Source organism: Argiope bruennichi, chromosome 3 (assembly GCF_947563725.1).
Source record: "Argiope bruennichi chromosome 3, qqArgBrue1.1, whole genome shotgun sequence".
Lineage (NCBI taxonomy): Eukaryota > Metazoa > Arthropoda > Arachnida > Araneae > Araneidae > Argiope > Argiope bruennichi.
The window spans coordinates 143,318,610-143,338,043 of NC_079153.1; the positions used below are offsets into that span (position 1 = coordinate 143,318,610).

At 33.8% G+C, this 19,434-nt stretch overlaps 1 protein-coding gene across 1 annotated transcript in view; it reads left to right on the top strand.

Moving 5' to 3' along the window:
* LOC129963034 (apoptotic protease-activating factor 1-like) overlaps nucleotides 1-3,992 on the top strand; it is a 55,139-nt gene extending 51,147 nt beyond the window's left edge. The window contains exon 17 of the mRNA XM_056077045.1: nucleotides 534-3,992. Coding sequence (XP_055933020.1) covers nucleotides 534-824 — 291 coding nt within the window. The 3' untranslated portion in view covers nucleotides 825-3,992. The remainder of the gene's footprint in view (nucleotides 1-533) is intronic.
* Nucleotides 3,993-19,434: the final 15,442 nt, after the last annotated feature.

Sequence of the window (19,434 nt, forward strand, 5' to 3'; positions counted from 1 at the left end):
TGTAAAAATATTATTCTTATTAATAACTTAATAGTTTGCAATATTGTTTTTAATATGTTGATTTCTTAACTTCATTATATAAATTTTCTGTATTTTTATATTGGGTTTATTTAATTTATAAATTATTTAAAATACTACTGATTTCACGTTTTTTAAATATTTTCATGTTTAGAATTGTATCTCCCTTTTTATCAAAATAATGTATTTTATTTTTATCTTAAATTTTATTCCTTTTAAAATTTCAAAAACTGCTCTTTTATACTGTATTATTTTTATGTAAACAGTATTTCAGAATTTGTGTATTTTATTGACCTTGCAATCTATTTGATTTTGTTTTATCATAGAATTTATTTATTTCTACTTGATTTTCTCATAAATTTCATAAATTATTGATATGAACTTTAAATTATATATATTTTCTACATAAAACATTTGTGTGAGATTTTTAGAACAATTGATATTAATTCAAATATTCCCAATATTTTTTCCTTTTCTTTAAATAAAATATTTCATATCATGTTTCCTCACAACAGCTGTGCCGTCTTTTGGGCGATCAAACATGTGATATTCTTAATTCAAAACATGAATCAGCAGTTCAAACTATTAGGAGGATAAATAAGGATGACACATTTGAGAAACCATTATTTCTGTCTGCTTCTAAATGCATCAAATTATGGAACAGCTATGGTCATCTTGTACAAACAATCTTGTTTCCCAATTCAACAATGGCAGATGAACCCCCTGAAATCTGGTCTTCAGATAATTTTGATGTATTTGTTGTTATATTAAATTCCATTTTATACATTTTAAAGAGAATCGATTGATATCAAGAAATTGTTTGATTTTAAGTTAATAATTGAACAATATTCGTGAGAGAATTTTTTTAAATTAATGCTCCTGAAATTCATTTATCAGATTTGAAGATTGTATGTTCATATGATTTATGAACAATTGCTTATAAAATGGTTTGTTATTTTTGGACTAATATCAGATTTCTGCATGAATTTATCTTGATCTTTCAGATAAAATATTGTTAAATTGTGTTGAAATTTTAATTTTATTCTTTGTTAAATCTTTACAAAGTATCGTAAAACAGTGACATTATTTTACTTTTATGTAATTTTAAGTCTGATATTTATTTCTTTAAATTTATTTGATAGCAAATATATTTATTATAATTGCACTAACTACAGCATTATTAAAAAAAATTCTCTAGTTTAATAATAACTATCATATTTTAATTGCATTTTGACAAGTAAGAACTTTATATTTCATCTTTAAAAAACTAATACAGATATTATTATTAAGTATAGAGCTAGATACATTTATCAATATATATATATATATATATTTCTAATCTGATACTTTAGTTTCTGATGAGGAACTTAAATTATATATCTTTTCACCAATAAACTGAAATGCAGGAAAAAAAGTTTAGAACAAAACTATTTTATTTTTAACTGATGACATGGTATGGCAAAGTCTAAATTATTCTTGGAAAAGTATTAATTCCTAATTCATATTTTCTAAAAAGAAAGTATTTATATGTGTCAAAAATGGATTACAATGTTCATTTTGTCTTTAATTCAATTCCTACTATTAGTTTACTCTCCTATATATATTTATTTATATATCTTGTTCAAATTTTCAATTGTTAATAAAATACTTTCTATTCATCCACTCAAATTCAAATATATTTTTTTAAACTTGTAGTAAATGAGACTTGATGTTAATACAGTTTTTTTTTTTTTTTTCAAATATTAATTCATTAATTAAATTTAGTTAATTCCGTCGACCATTTTCGCTGACCCGATATTATCGCCAAGAGCTTATTAGCTTTGTGCCAATACCACAAATTACTTTTCATTATGATGGCGCCAAAGGATTAGCGCATTTTCGTTGACAGGTCGATGGGATAATCCCAAAGTACTTTTCGAAATAAATTGTAAGTTTCTCAAAGTTTTTTTTTTTTTTTTTTTTTTTTTTACTTTTCGAAGTTTTAGAAATTTTATGATTACAATACAAAAAACAATCGATAGGTTCTATTGAATAATGCCTTCAATTTAATCTGAAATGCGATAAACTGCTGAATTTCTTCCTATGGATTAAATTAAATCATTTTACTGTCTATATATTTTGAATAACATGGAAAATCAATGAATCAGTTACCCAGCTCCATCCACTGGTCCGATTTTGCCTGTTTTTGTTTCATATGAAAGCTCACACCCTCATATCATGAGTATTCATATGAAGGTCGTCAGCCCTCCACCTTTCTCCATTTTCTAGAAAAATTAAAAGTTGACTACTTCACTATTCTCTAAGGAAAAGTCATATCATTGAATTTCCGACCCGCCCGAAGGCACACGGATAATAATTAGTTCAAACTCTCCCTATATATATATATATATATATATTTATGTATCTTGTTCAAATTTTCAATTGTTAATAAAATACTTTTTATTCATCCACTGAAGTTCAAATCCCTTTTTTAGAACTTGCAGTGAATGACATTTGATGTTAATACAGTTTTTTCAAATATTAATTTATTAATTAAATTTAATTAATTTTTAATACTTTAAATAGAGTTTTAGCAGTTTGTAAGGAAAATTGAAATCAATAGCAGTAGCTCAATCAGTGAAATGCAAGGATTTGATTATTTTTCACGTGAAGGTGAAGAATGCGAGTTCAATTCTTGCGAAAATCAATGTTTTTTTTATACTTATTTTTTGATACTTAATAAATTTTTTTTGATAATTATTTAATAAAAAGTAACTAAAATTAAATTTTTCTTTGTTGACCTAAGTAGGAATTGAATTAAAAAATTTTATATATATATATTACTTATTTCTGTTATTTTTTCTCTGCAGAAAACTCTCATTTTTATTTTAACACTAATAACTTGAAAAAGTAATTAGTTTTAAAAAGTTTGAATTTTTAGAAATGTGCCTTAAAGTTTTTGATTTGTAAACAACATAATCTCGTAAGTTAGCTAAGAAAATAACTATAAATGTTACTGTTTAAGAATTTCTAAAATTATAGTATTATTTGATTATCTGTGAAGAAATTCACTATTTTATATTTTACAATTTAGTTTATCTTTAAAAAGAAAAATGAACTCTTTAAAAAGATTTTATATACTGCTTTATGACTACATTTTAAAGTCACCAAATGATAGAAATATATTAAAAATCTCATTTTTACATATGAATTTTAAATAGCTGTTATAGATAGAAAATAAATGTAAAAAATATTTTTTTAGAAAATTTTGCGAACTTTTTTTACTTTAAACATGTTACTAATAAATTATTTTTAAATTATATTCTATGTTCTCTACTTAAAACATTGGCAAAGGAATTATTTTGTGCTTATTTCTTTTTATGTTATATTGCCAGTCATATAGTTCTTTCACTTCATATGCATATTATTGGGCCTTACCCTATTTTGTGTGAAATGTACAAAGCTAAAAACAGAAAATGCTGCTAACGTAAGATATCTCTCTTATGTTAACAGAGAGATATAAATGTTTCTCAAAGATTGTCATATTGAAAACACAGAAAATGATCTAAATGAAGAAAAATAATATAATAACTATGTTCCATATCTAGACTTTTACAATAGATCATTATCTAAATATCCTATTTGAGATCAGCTCTTTCGAGTCCTTTTTTTTTCACCAAAAAAATCACTGATTAGATAATTTAATAAATATTAAATCAAATTAAAGACACAAATGTGAATAATCTTAGAATTTAAAATTTTAAGTAGTGAAATGCCAGTTTATTTTTTAAATTGTTTATCTTTTTTAACAAATATTTATTCTTATATTGTTTTTTAATTATGATAGCATCTTTGATAATCTGCTGTTCTTTAAAATAATATAGCAATCAAACAAATAGGTCTGATTTTTCTTAATCTTTTTGAAGCCAATTTTATTTAAATAAATTACTTACATGATTATACTTTGTTTGGAATCATATACACTATTGAAATCTGTATAAAACATGTTGTGTTTGTATAAATGTTTGTTATTTTTATACTGTTATCAAATTATGGCATGAAAAGTGAATAAAATCAACTTTTTATTGTATGTGTTTAGATTTTTTTATATATTTTATTTCAATATTTATGCACTTGCTTATATATTTGCTTATATTCTGCAAAGATTTTTTTTTTTTTTGAAATGATGTAGTTGCACTGAGATTTATGGGGATCTCAGTTGGATTACTTTGGCGATGGTGAATAAACACACAACTTCATCCATTAAAAAACGTAAATTTAATTAATAATTCTTTAAATACTTGGTGAAATAATTTGTTACACATCAATGATCAACTAAATTCAAAGTGTGAACTGCAGCAAAATCAAATAGAAAATGACAACATTTACAATGTTCCATCAGCCAGTTATCTATACTTATAATAAAGCTCAGTGTGTGTGTGTGTGTGTGTGTGTGTTGGCGCTCTACAGGCCAGACCGTTCAACCAACAGCTACGAAATTTGGCACGTGTATACCTTGGAGGCCGGGAATGTGCACCTGGGGGTTATTTTTTCGAATTTTTAATTACAATTTTATTTATTTAAAAAATAAGCGAAATTTTGGCGTGTTTCTGCTATAACTTCCGAAAATATTACCGCACAAAAAAGATTTTTACATCAAGTTAAAGATCAGAAGTTTATCTTTTAAATGATACCAATGTTTTAACCTTAAAATTAAATTTCTATTTTTAATTAATTTTTAAATAAATATTTTAACTATATTTTTCAACAATTTTTTTCGTACAAAATAAAAATAAAATTTAAGCTGCACGAGCACGTTTCGCATTCATGGGGGGAAAAATTAGCTTTTTTCAAAGTGTTGCCATCACATTGATTAAAGCTCCAATTAAAAATAAATTAAATCTTTTTGGAAATGAAATCTGCAAAAATATAATTTTCGGCACGCGTCTGTAGGAAATGAAACAAATATGAAACATTATTTTTTTCTAAAAAATAAATTCAAGAAAAGTTATTTTATGATCTTTTACACTCTCTATAATATTAATCCAATAAATCAGTTTTATTTTAAGGCAAGTTTTGTTTAATATGAACAGGGTATCCATTCAAATCAGGGCCACACAGCTAATTTGTAAACCTTTAGTAATAGACACATATCTGCTAAATGGAAAATGATTATATTTTATGTAACTTGATTCAATAAATGCTCTAATAAATAACGAATTTTCGATTTTACATAAAGCTTCTGCTGTGGAAATCACGTTTAACGAAATGTTCTTGAAACACTAATATTTTAAATAAAAAGAGTTAATTTCCAATCAACTAAATCATTCACTTAAACTGACTGATTTATGAAAATTTGAATATCACTATTCAATAAAAAAGGATAATTTTAGATTTTCCATCGATCGTTTCAAAGAAAACACGCCAATCAGCGCGCAGGTTTCTCAAGATTAATTGGCCTAAGATTATGAAAATGTTGAGTTTTTCTAAATTTTTAACATTCGAAACTTCATAAATCAGTCTTAGTTGATCGTGGAAAATAGAAACATTCATTCATTTATTTAAAATTTGGTGTGTCCAGAATATTTCTCAGAATATGATACCTTACTGCATTAAATTTATTCATAATTTTTGAAATATATTTATAGGCTGGAACAAAATATTATTATTGATTTCATTTCAATCCTTTTGAAAACAAACCTAAAAACTGAATTTTATGCTGAATCTGAGAAATTTTTGTTGAATTATTCTTTGAGATATTACATAAATTATGAAAAATATTTTGTAGTTCACATAAGACTTAAATACCGAGAGATTCTGTTTGCAGTACTCATATTCAATAATAATAATAATAAATAAATAACAATAAAAATGATAAATAAAATAAAACGCTTGGTATCATTAAAAAATATCTTTATATCAATTGCAATCTCAGCATTTCCACTTTAAATTAAAGTTGAAGTTTTACCGGAAATGACAACAAATTAGGAAAATATATATAGTAAATTGAACGAAACGATCTAAACAACAGTATAAGTTTGGTATGACTATCAAAATTTGAAGATTAAAAATGTTTTGTTTGAGAAGCTATTAAGAGACAAGTTACTTAAAATATTTAATTGAAAATTGTAGCGAGTGGTAATATTGGTGAACCAGATGGTCGCCAAAGGCGACTAGTTTTAAATAATAATAATATATTTTAACTGCTGTTGCCAACGCCACAAGTAGAATGCATTTGAGCTGAACAATTTGAGCTCCTGTTGCCAACGCGAGTTCTCAAATTGTACAGACTAAGTCTATGGCAAAGGATACCGACGTTATCTGATTGGTTTAAGCCTTGGCAATGTTTTGCACTCATAATAGTGTAGTTTTCGCTTATTTGGCTCAAACCTTGTACCTTTCATTAGTTTTATGAAAGATACGAGTGAATATCAACACGATCTAATTTTTATTAATAAAATTAGTATGAGTAATACTACTAATACTAATTATTAATAATAATAATAAATATTACTAATAATACTAGTAATACAATTAACTAATGTTGTTTATGCACAGATGTATAAAAACTAAATGAAAGTAATTACTCAACATATGATGCAGCAAATAAATAATTCTTATTTTTCTATGATTTTCGTGCCTTTATTAGATAATTTATGCAGTCATTGAAACTTGTTGATGAACGTTTGCTACTTTCCCATCAACTACATATGGGGAGATGATTACTTAATGCCCAAAACGTATAAATATGTAAGCTTTAACGGAATATGCGATTTCGTAGCTAATTTTTTTAGTTATATAAAAATAATATTAAGAAGAAAAACACACAAAAAGTATTTTTAATAAATTGTAATTTTTATATTTCCTGAATTTAGGTTTCAGGATTTGATCTTTTCTGCTGTATATGTGTTCCAGATTAATATTACAAGTGAACCGTAAAAAATAGAGGGGGGGGGGATAAATTCACAAACTTTATTTATTTTTATAAAAATATATTTCGGTATGGCATCTTTTAGGCAAAACATTGCCAAAAAGATGTCAAGGCTTAAACCAATCAGAGAACGTCGGTATCCTTTGCCATAGACTTAGTCTGTACAATTTGCGAACTCGCGTTGCCAACGCCACAGGTGGCCCCCGCCAACGACAGCGAGATTTTAGCTGTACTTAGGGCTAAATTTCACCCTTCGACCATAGCCAGTCACTTTCCTCTGTTCATCAGCCTGCGCTCTAGATCCTCCTAATGGAAGTTTTTGGTGGATGTTTTAGACTGGGATTGCTTCTGACTGATAGGAAGACGTTTCACTACTCACAATAGCTGGTCTGTCGTTAATTCTTTCAATATGTAGGCAGGTTTCAGTCTGTCTATATTGACCAACACCTCTTTCCCATTCCTTAAAAACTTGAAAATTTTGTCATTGCGGCTAACAACTTCAACGGGGCCCTCGTATAAAGGTTCTAAACCTTTTCTAATCTTGTCCGACCTCAGAAAAACATGAGTGCAGGCAGTCAGCTCCTTATTCACAAAAACTGCATGACGCCCTTGATGTTTGGTTGTTAGAGGTGAAAACTGTTGTATTGCTTTCCTGAACCTTCCCACAAAGGTATCAGGATCAGGGCCGTTTTCTAGGGGGCAGAGAAATAAACCAGGAAGGCGTATGGGAGTCCCATAAACCAGCTCTGCAGTTGTTGCTTTCAGATCTTCCTTCTATGCAGCTCGAAAACCTAACAGTATCGTAGGCAGCACAATAGTCCACCGAGCATTGCCATTAATGAAGTTTTTGGGTACAGCCGTTATAGCCGCTTTCAGCTGTCGATGGAACCTCTCGACTTGCCCATTTGCACCCGGATGGTAAGGAGCTATGCGATGCCTTTCTGTACCCAAAAACTTCATTAAGGCATCAAAAAGGATGACTCAAATTGTGTTCCCTGGAAAGTTGACAACTTGAAGGGTGTACCAGACCTGGAGATCCATCCAGAATAGAAAGTTCTGCTACGGTTTCTGGGGACATCTCTACTAGCGGAAATGCCTCTTTCCACTTAGAGTACCGATCTACACAGGTAAGGCGGTAACGAAAACCTTCTGATGGAGGAAGAGGCCCCACTATGTCAATATGCATATGCTCAAACGGAGAACTTGCAGGAATAAAATTTCCAACCTTACTTCTTGTATTTCGAAAAACCTTTGCTCTTTGACACTTCAAACAAGAACGAGTCCACAGTGTAACATCCTGTCGCATTGATGGACACACATATCGCTCAGCAACCAACTTCTGGGATGCTCTTACTCTTGGTTGTGAAAGTGAGTATAGAGTGTTAAAAATTTCTCGTCTGAAATACTCAGGCACAAATAGACGATTGCGCTCGTCTGAAACATTGCAGTGCAGGATGACTGGAGGTTGACCCATCTGAAGAGGTTGTAGCCTGAGGGAAGTTGAAGAAGCATCAACCAATATGTCTTGCAATTGGACTCTTTCTGTTGTTCATCTGCCATATTTTTGAAATTAATAGCAGTTGGTGTATTAATTGTTGAGATATGTACACGAGATAAAACATCAGCCATTACATTTTTGGACCCTTTCAGATAGCGAATATCTGTTGTAAACTGACCAATCAGATCTAACTGTCGTGTTTGTCGTGGCGAGCATTTATCATCTTTCTGCTTGAATGCATACACCAGAGGCTTGTGATCGGTAAACAGTGTGATTCGTTCCTCCACCATATGCCCCTATGCCTGAAGTATTTAATTGCCATGTAAGCAGTTAACAGCTCCCTATCATATGCACAATATCTGTGTTGTGCCGGAGTGAGAGTCTGAGAAAAAGGCTAAAGGTTGCCATCCTTTAGATACATGCTGATGAAGAGCAGCACCAACCGCAGTATCTGATGCATCTACCACAATTGCAAGTGGCGCATCTGCTGCTGGGTGGCCTAGGATTGCGGTCTCTGCCAGATTCTTTTTGCGCTTATCAAATGCTGCAAGTGCCTCTTCTGATCAGTTGATGGCTGTTCTATCATTTTTCTTGGACCCCTTAAGATAGTTATTCAATGCTGCCTGTGTTCTGGCAGCTTGAGGTATAAATCTCCTATAAAAATTGCATATTGCTAAAAACCAACGAAGTTTCTTTTATTATACTTTATGATGTCCACTGAAGGAACACTTAGCGGAACGGCCAATGCAAACGTAAGAATAGATTCGGATCCCAACGTCACCGCCCACAACCGAGCCCAATAAGGGAAGGCAATAACTGGCTCTGGACACTTCTAGCCTCAGCACTTACCTTGGTACTGACCGAGATCTATACGCTCAGAGCCATTTCCAGGAACAATGACCACGCTTAACGCCAAGCCCCAGAGAATGACCCTTTCGCTTGATCCCTAGCAAACTAACCAAATGGTTAGGTTACCAGCCGAATTGATGCACCGGTAAACAACAGTACACCACCCGTCTAATGTGTCGCCACGCACGGCAAAGACGTGGGGGTGTTTGCTGTCCGTGAGAAACAGGAAGCAAAGAGAGCGGCGACAGTTTTTCATGGAGAGCTCCCTCGCCTACCCTCGAGGAAAAGAAGAAAAAAAGAGACAGCAGCAGCCTGAGAGGAGGGGAATATGGAAGGCAGACCAGATCACTGAGGAACCTCCGGGTCATGAAGCCCGTCACACCTAAAGAAGATGTGCTCCTGAGGGCATAATATTGATGAATTGTAAACAAAAGTATTGACATATACGTGATGCCAGCATTTAGATTTTCTGCTATACATTTTTAAAAAATATTTACTTTTGGATGAATTTTTGTGCATCTTTCCCAAAATGTTTTTAAAAATCTGTAAAGAGAAATTTATCATTGGCAATTTACTTAAAACATTCCTTTTATTTTTAAAAGAGCTTGAAAACAAACCAATTAATTCTAACCAGGCACAGAAAATTTAATCATGCGAATATCGAATGGTTTCGATTATGGAAATATAGTAATCATGATGTTTATAAGCAGTGAAGGGTATCACATATGAAATTTGTTTGGAGCATTGAATATCTGCAAAAACTTATTTAAAAACACAAATAAATATTTTTCTGTGGAAATTTGAGTACGAAAGAAGTTTTGTTTTCGTACAATGAGACAAGCCGCATATAGCTTCCAGCGATAGTCATTATCATGCGATGGGATAGGGAGATCTCGGATCTGGCTCTTTTCTGAAATAGGAAGCTCTCCGCATGTGATCAATAGGTCCTGCTGCCCGCCACAACTACTTGTGGAAGGTCTGTTCCAGGAACGTGCATCAATGTGTAAGAAAGTTTCCCTATGCATGATTGAATTCTTGTTAGAGAGATCGTACCGATAGTTAATTTCTATCGTGCTGTAAGACCTGTAATCAAAATATTAGCAGTAAGATCATATCAAGGATTTGAATCACACTTCTCTTTGAAAAGTATTGATCACTGGTATTTGTGACTTTTTGATAATGGTTACGTAACAACCGCTCGTAAAATATTTGTTATTCCTATATTTTACAATGTTTCAATATTGTAAAATAATGTTTCTACAGTATTGTACAATATCATATGCTACTTGAGTATTTAGAACAGAAATTGCAATCCCAAAGTTTAAGGAGTTTTGTATGACAGTTTAGGAGTAAAAATTTTAGAGCCATTTTGAAAGATGTGGCTACAGCATTACAAGAACATTGATGCTGGAATCAGCTGTGTACGGGGAGTTGGCCGAATGCTGCATATCGATCAGCATGGTGTGTAAAGTCCTATGGAACATCTTGCGCTGTTATCTACACAAGATAACGCTTGTGCAGCAGTTGCTAGAAGCAGCAGCTGGCCTAGAAGCACGTGAATCTTTTGCACTACGATTTCTTGCCCGTATGGAAGTGGACAACGGATGGCCATGGAACATTCTATGGCCTGACGAAACCCACTTCCATTTAAAAGGTTCTGTAAATACGTGAAATTGAAGGATATGGGCAGCCGGGAATCAGTTCCACCTACAGCCATTGTTTCTTCAGTGTGAAGAGGTCACTATGTGGTGCAGAATAAAGGCAGCGTTTGTCGTCGGTCCGTTTTTCTTCGAGGGGAATGCACCTGCGGTATAGGTAGGTATAGGTATAATTTAGGTTTTCTGGCACAAGGTCCAATTTAAGACAAGCTGAGCCATCCACAAGGATATTTAAACAGTTCCATTATAAAAGTGTAAAAGATGTAAATAAAACAAGTATACATTGTAAAACGTCAAAAGTTTAGAAAATCTATGATTTATAGTGATTTGGCACAAAAATAAAAATAAATCTCAAATTTTAAATGCTATGAAAGAAAACCAATGGCTTTTAAAAAGTCAAAAAGTTTGAGTAAGGTTTCTCACCCACCAGGTCCTGTAAATTTAAAATAGGCGAATGAAAGTGAGTTAAACGACCAGAAGTAAAATTAAGACATTGAGTAAGAATATGTATAATAGAATTGATCACTCTACAATTTGTACAATGAGGAGCTCGTTCACCAAACAGCAACTGTCTATGTGTATACATTGTGTGTCCGATTCGTAGACGAATTAATTTTACATCTGCGCATCGATTTGGTAAAACTGAACACATATTTATTTTTGGTTGAATAGCATGTAGTTTGTTATCAACTTGCGTGTCCCAAACTTCTTGCCACTTTTCAGATAAACCGTTTAATATAACTTGATACATCACAAAAGGGAACACTGAAATTGAAAGTTGCTGAAGCTAATTTTGCAGCTTGATCTGCAAGCTCATTGTCATGGATTCAACATGACTCGGTACCCAGCAGAAAATTACGTCGAAATCTCTGTTGACCAGTATTGATAGTTGTTCCATGATTTGTGCAACAATCGGATACAAGGATATTCAAAATTTTATAATTGTTGCAAAACACTCATGTTGTCGGTGTATATACAAAATATACGAGTGTCAAATGAAGAAATATTTTGTTGAGCATATAAAATAGCAGTTGCTTCTGCCGTGTATACTGAACAGTATTCGGGGAGAATATAATTGTAAGAAGTGTTATCTAAAATAACGCCAAAACCGACATGATTCATCATTTTTGAACCATCCGTAAAGATTGTTTTATAATTGTTAAATTGAACCCGATGCTCAAAGAATAGTCGCTGAAGCGAGTGTGCATCAATACAAGATTTTTTGAAGCCAATGAATGGGTTTATGTGAGAAATCGGTGGTGTATTCAAGGGAGGAAAGTAGAAATGGTCAACAGACAATATTCTTACTTCAGAGAGTTGTGTGTCAGAAATGAAAGATTTCATGCGTTCATAAAATGGACGGGTAGCCGTTGGATGAGCATTATAAATTCGCTCTAAGAATTGATTCAGAGTGATGTAATTTAAAGACGTTTAGGTATAGATAAAACCTAAAAATAATATTGTAATGATAATTTCTGGCGACGCAGAGAAAGTGGAAGTTGATGGCACGTCACATATAAACTTTGCACTGGGGATGTGCGGAAAACTCCAGAGCAAATCCTTTGAGCAGAATGATGGATTGTATCTTTTCAAAGCAAAACTGTTTTTAGAACCATATGCTATACAACCGTAGTCTATCCGAGATAGAATTAAAGCTTCATAAACTCGGATTAATGATGTCAAACAGCCTCCCAAGATGTGTTGGAGAGAACCTTTAGGATATTTAACATTTTTTCGTATTTCTTTCATAGAAATGAGATGTGAGGGTGAAAAGAGAGTTTTCGGTCGAAAATTACCCCTAGAAAACGAAATTCTGGGACCACGAGAAGAACTCTGTTGTGTATATAAATTTCAGATTCATGGTGAATACTGCGTTTTCTACAAAAATGGACGCAACAACTTTTACTTGATGAAACTATGTATTCGTTCTGATCGCACCATTTGACAAGACTATTCACAGCAGTTTGCAACTGCCTTTCAATCAGACTCATGTTTGATCCCTGGCAAGAAATTTGTAAATCATCAGCATATAATGTGCTTAAAACTGATGAAGAAAGTATTAAAAGAATTTTAGAAATATGAATGATAAAAAGGGTAACGCTTAATATACGCTATCTTGAGGAGCACCTTCCATTTGAATGAAATAGTCAGAGAATGTTGCTCCAACATGGACCTTAAAAATCCGACGAGACAAAAAATTTTTAATAAAAAGCGGTAATTGACCACGAAACCCAAACTCAAAGAGGATTCGAAGTATCCCATAACGACAAGTCTCTGATCATATGTCTTTTCAATATCTATGAATATCGAGACTAAATGATTTCTGCGCACAAATGCATTACGGATTTCCGTCTCCAGCTGTGGAATATTGTCTAGAGTAGATCTACCTTTGCGAAATCCACTTTGATGTAATGGTATGAGTTTTTCCAATTCTAGTTGATTGATAAGCCGAAAATTGACCATTCTTTCAAACGTTTTGCTTAAACAACTGGTAAGTACAATAGGGCGATAGTGTGAAGGATCCGTTGGATCTTTCCATGGTTTCAAAACTCTAATGATGATAGCTTCCTGCCATTGAGAAGGAAAAACTCCTTCATTCCAAATTCTATTATAAAGGTGAATAATATTGTAAAGTGAGGGAACACTCAAGTGGCGAAGCATATGGTATGATATTTTATCATGTCCCGGACTGGTGTTATGAGATTTGGAAAGTGCCTTTTCCAGCTCATGCATGTTGAATTCAGAGTTATATGGGAGGGAATGCCTTACTTTAAAGTTAATTGGTTGTCGCTCAGCACAGTTCTTAATACTTAGAAACGTAAGATTATAGCTGTCCGAGCTAGACACTTTGGAAAATGTTTCTGCAATAATGTTTGCTATATCTCTGGGTGATGAGTAAGTAGAGGAATTATTCTTTAAAAAGGAGAAGTAAATTCTTGATAAATACCGTTAGCAGCCTTTACTTTTTTTTCCATAAATGCTTGCTAGATATATTAGATTTAATACGAGACACGTGTCCAATGCAATATTCCCTCTTACTGCGTCTTCGAACTTTTCGGGCATGCTTGAATACCACGAGATTTTCTGTTGTTGGACGCCTTCTAAAAATATTCCATCGTTTAGTTTGTGCCTTCTTTGCTTCGCTGCAGGCATTATTCCACCAGGGTTTGGAAAGCTTACGAGGTCTTGTAGAACTTTTTGGAATTGCAGTATCAGCGACATATAATATAATTTCAATTATTTGTATAACAGCCTCAGAGATATCCAAACAATTAACCATTGCCTCAGTGATTGTGGCCAACTGCTGAAAGTTGTCCCAATCTGCCCATTGGAATAAGTAGACAGATGGACATTGTGCCATCCTAACACTATCAGCAAAGGCAATGAAAATTGGAAATTGGTCACTATTAAGAAGATCTCTTCCAAATGAAAAATTTAAAAGTGGAAGTAAATTTGGCGAACATACAGCAAAGTCTAATGAATGAAATGAACAAGTGGGTTCGTAAAAATGTCTTTTTATCATTATTTAACAGGCAGAGATTATGATCAGAAATCAACTGTTCACTTTGCTGACCACGAGAGCTAGTGTCCTCATTTCCCCATAGGATGTTGATCCACTAAAGAGTTTAAATCTTCTTGTAAAATCACCTCACGTGGAGGGAGGTATACACAGCAAACTGTTATAAGTGTCTTTATGTGGACTTGAATAGCAACAGCCTGCAAATTGGTATAAAGGATGAGAGGTGTGCTGGGAAAGGAGTTGAAAGTGAAAATGCAGACACCTCCTGAAACACTAGCGTTTAAATTTGTATTTGAATCTTTGCTTACGCAGTTGTACCCACTGATTTTAGAAATTATTCAGGGTTTTAAATAGGTCTCTTGTAATGCAAAACAGACAGGCCTGTTTTCATTTAAAAGCTATTTGATTTCGACGATTTTGGAACGATAACCCCGGCAATTCCACGAAATGAAACCAGACATGAAGAAACAAGGAAATGTTTGAAAAAACTACAAATGACCACCTGGGGGAAGGGACCTTAGGAAGATGTTGGTCTATTTCTACATCAGATATATCAGATGTAGATGGACAAATTGATAAAATAGAATCTGAAGTAATTGGTATATCAGAAGGATTTGGAGGTTTAGGAGAGACTTCAGTGTCAGATGTTTTCGCACTTGGAGGAGATTTTGTTTTCTTTCGTTTCTTGAGGAAACGGGTTAAAGAAAATTTTGGAATCTTTTGATTGAGAAACGGGTTGAGAAATGTTTTTAGAAGTAGATACTGAGTTTCAATTGCTTTCAGTTTTTTGTGAGTTATTGCTCTTTACTGATTCAAGAGCCGAATGTTTACAGGAGCAGGTTTCCAACGTATTAATATCTGTGAAGTCGGTCTGAGAACTAATACATTTTAATGTTGAACTTACGGCGGCACTATAAGTAAGGCCATGTTTTGGTGTTCTGTCTAAAACAAATTTTGCGTATGAAATATTTCTTCTAACTTTCAAGCTTTGAATTTCTTTTTCCGTTTTCCATTTAGGACAGTCACGGGAATAAGCATGGTGGGGCTCAGAGCAGTTTAAACATTTGAAGGTCTGTGAGCTACACACTGAAGTTTCATGATCATCAGCTGAGCATTTGACACATCGATGGCTGCCATAACAAGTTCCCTATGAATGTCCGAATCTCTGACATTTAAAGCAACGCAGAGGATTCGATACATATGGTTTAACTTTGGATTGTATATAGCCAGCACGTATAAATTTCGGAATTTCCGGACTACTGAAAGTTAGAATGACATGTTTTGTTGGAATGAATGAATCATCACGTTTAATTTTTATGCGATGAGCTGCACAAACTTTTTGGGAATGCAATTCCTGAACGAGTTCATTCTCCGAACAAACAAAAAGATCTAAATCAGAGATGACTCCTTGAGAAAAATTCAGTGTCCTGTGAGGAGTTACCTCTACAGGGAAGTCTCCAAGATTTGTTAATTTCTGCAACGTAGCAATCTGTGTTTTTGATGAGGTCTCAATAAGGAGATCCCCGGACGGAAGTTTTTTAGTAGATTTGACATCACCAGTAAATGAAGAGATCAATCTTTGAACTATGAAAGGTGAAACTTTATGAAAGGTCTTTGGTGTGTGTAAGATTAGAAATCTAATATCTTCAGTGATAGGTAAACGTGACAAAGTGTCTGAAAAACTCATGCAAAAAGGGGGAAAATCCGAGCCCTCCACGAAACACAACAAGGGAAGGCAGCCACCGGCTACAGATATTCCCAGCGCTTACCATGATGCTAGCCGGAACCTATACGCTGAGAGTCACCCCCGGAGACAGTGACCACCCTTAACGCCAAACCCAAGAAGTGTCCCCTTGGCTTAATCCCCTTGAGCAGCCCAGTCAAATGTCTGGGATACCAGCCGATTGATACATCAGAAACCGAAATGTACCACCCAACTAAAGGATCGCCACGTACGGCAAACACGTGGGGTTTTTGATTGTCCCTGAGAAGCAAGAAGTAAACAGAGCGGCGACAGCTTCTGATGGAGAGCTCTCTCGCTTACCGTCGAGGGATGGAAGAATGAAGAAAACAGAAGGGGGAGGGGGTTTATAGAGGAAAGGGGAAAAAGAAGGGAAAAGGAATAGGGGAAAGTAGGAAGAGAGAAGAAAGAGTAAAGATCCCTGGTACCTCGGGATTGGGACACCCGTACCCACATAAAAAAGCTGAGCCCCTGAGAGTGAATACACCTACGGATCCCGTTATCTGCACTGTTAGTGGCAAGCGGTATGAAGTACTATTGGGTAACCATGTCCTTCCGGCACTTCAGCAGCATCAGCGTTTGGATCGCATAATATTCATGCAAGATGGCGCTCCTTCGCACATTGCTATTCCTGTAAAGCAACTACTGAGTACTCATTTCGGAAATGATAGGACCATAAGCCACAATTTTCCAATAACGTGGTCGTCACGTTTCCCCGACTTAAACCCATGTGATTTCTAGATTTCGGGGCACCTGGAGAATAATGTTGACAGCGGGTGGATTGAAAATCTAGCAGACTTGAAGGCAAGCATCACACACCACATCCATTGTATCAGTAAAGATATCTTCCGATCTGTTGTGGAGCGTCAGATGTCTGCATGTGTTTGCCACTTCCAATTAGTAGCGGAACAAGATGGAGGGCATATCGAACAACTTATATGTGTTAACACCCATCAGTAAGGTCTTTGTTCCATGAAACTCTTTTTTGTCATTATCACTGTTGTCACTATAAACATGCATTCTTGTCTTATCGCTAATAATTTTTTAGTAAATCCGTGAACTCTAGTGTTTCCTTTTGGCTAACAGTATTCTTGTATTTAACGAATTCATTTTTGGTCCTTCTCCTTACAGTGCAATCTATCGGCACATTTTGGAATTATTATTATTTTTTTTTTTCCTTTGCCAAACAAAATTCCATTGCCTCACGATTGTTCTGCTAATTATTCTGAAAAGTAGTTTTAAAATTATAGATTTTTGAAATCGTAACTTTAATTATAATCACCCAATATTTGAAGTTGTCTAATTTGACGTGGAGATTTTTATCAGACTTTTGCAAAAATGCGTAAATTAATGGCTTGTGGTAAGTAAATACTGTGAATTTTTTTCCTTCTAGAATATGTTTGAAATATTTAATGGATAGATAAAGTCTGAGAAGTTCCCGATCGTATGTACCATAACTTTGCTGTGCTTGGTTAAGCTCCTTGGAAAAAAATCCATTCCATCTACCATTTTCAAGTTGTTGTAAAACCGCGCCCATTGCTGTATTTGAAGAATCTGTGTGCAACGAAAGGGGTAATTCTGGATTTAGGTGAGACAGAACAGCAACATTTGCCAAATCATCCTTTTTACATTTTTCAAAATGCTCAATGGTTTCGTTATTTTCCGAATATCTTTTTTCCTTACTTCTTTTAAGAATTCGTGTAAAATGGACTGAATGTTATCGGCGTTCTTCAGAAAACGACGATGGAAATTAACCATTCCAAGAAAATTCTGTAGTGGATGAACAGTTTCAGGCAGCTTATTAATGTCGCGTAAATGAAGTTAGCGTAGATAAACCGTGTGTAAACTAAAGTCAAAGATGGCATTCGCTAAGCTCACCTCGAGAATTTATTTAAGAAACTAAACCATATATCTGTTTTTATCCACAAGACGAAATGACTCGAACCAGATTTAGAAAGATACAGAAATTATAAGAATATTCTAGAACAAACAAGAAATAACAGAAAGTAAATCAATAACAAAACAATTTTTAGGCAACTTGCTGAAGTCAGATACGGACTTCCGAACTGTCGCTCTCAGTTCATTGCATTCTACCATTGAACCATTCAGTCCATCCAGTTAGAACAAGTTTCGTTACAATATTGTGAATTGCTTTAACTTTTTCAGGAAGATGTTTTGATCCTTCACTTGTAATTAGAAAACCTAAAAATTTCAGTTCCTTAACTCCCAAAACAGATTTAGAAATATTAAGTCTCAATCCATATTTTTGCAATTTATCGCAAGCTAATTTTCGTGTTCTTCTTCAGTCGTTGACGGAATTAAAACAGCGTCCAAATATGAAACACAAATTTTAGTCCTATAAATACCTCATTGATAAATCTTTGAAAGGTGGAAGGAGCGTTCCGCAAGCCAAAGCTTATTACACTGAATTCATAAAAGTCAAAGGGTGTTATTATAGCAGTTTTTGGTTTATCAGCTTCATTAATAGGAATTTGGAATTATGCTATCTGTAAAAAAATCTGTATCTGTAAATCTGTAAAAAAATCTGTATCTGTGTATCTGTAAAAAAATATTCGACTATTCATTAAAATGTGGTTGAATCTTCTCATCGACTTATAGGATAACGATCTGTTGTGGTTTGAACGTTCAAACATCGGTAATCCCTCCATAGTCAGAAGGAACCATCTTTATTAGGCACCATATGAAGACGGCTGGACCACTGCGATTTAGATGGCCGAATAATATCATTTTCTAACATGCACTGGAATTCCTGTCTTGCTGATCTAATCGCTTGGAATCCAGTTGTCTAGCTTTGGAATAAGTAGGTTGTCCTTTTGTTGTGATAAAATGGTCAACATGATGTTTAAATTTAGATACTGTTAAATTAGGTTTAGTTAATATTAGGTATTGTTGTAACAAATTAGCATATTGTTGCAAATTTTTTTTTCTACAAATACCGCCAATAAATTGTAATAACTCAGCGCATTTAATCGCTAATTCAGCAGCTTGCTTGCTGTCTAATCCTCTAGTTCTGTTACTTGTCGGCGACTCCGACTACTCTCACACACGACTTCCTTGTAGCTTGATGGTTGGGTTGACGGGGAGCCTAGCCCCGGCAGGGGCTTATCCCCGGTAAGGAGAGACTTCACAGTGCTTTCCTGTCTATACTTTGCTGTGGCCGTCTTCGACGAGATTTGGAGATGGCGAGTGTCAGGACTCATTGTGATTTTCTGATATTAG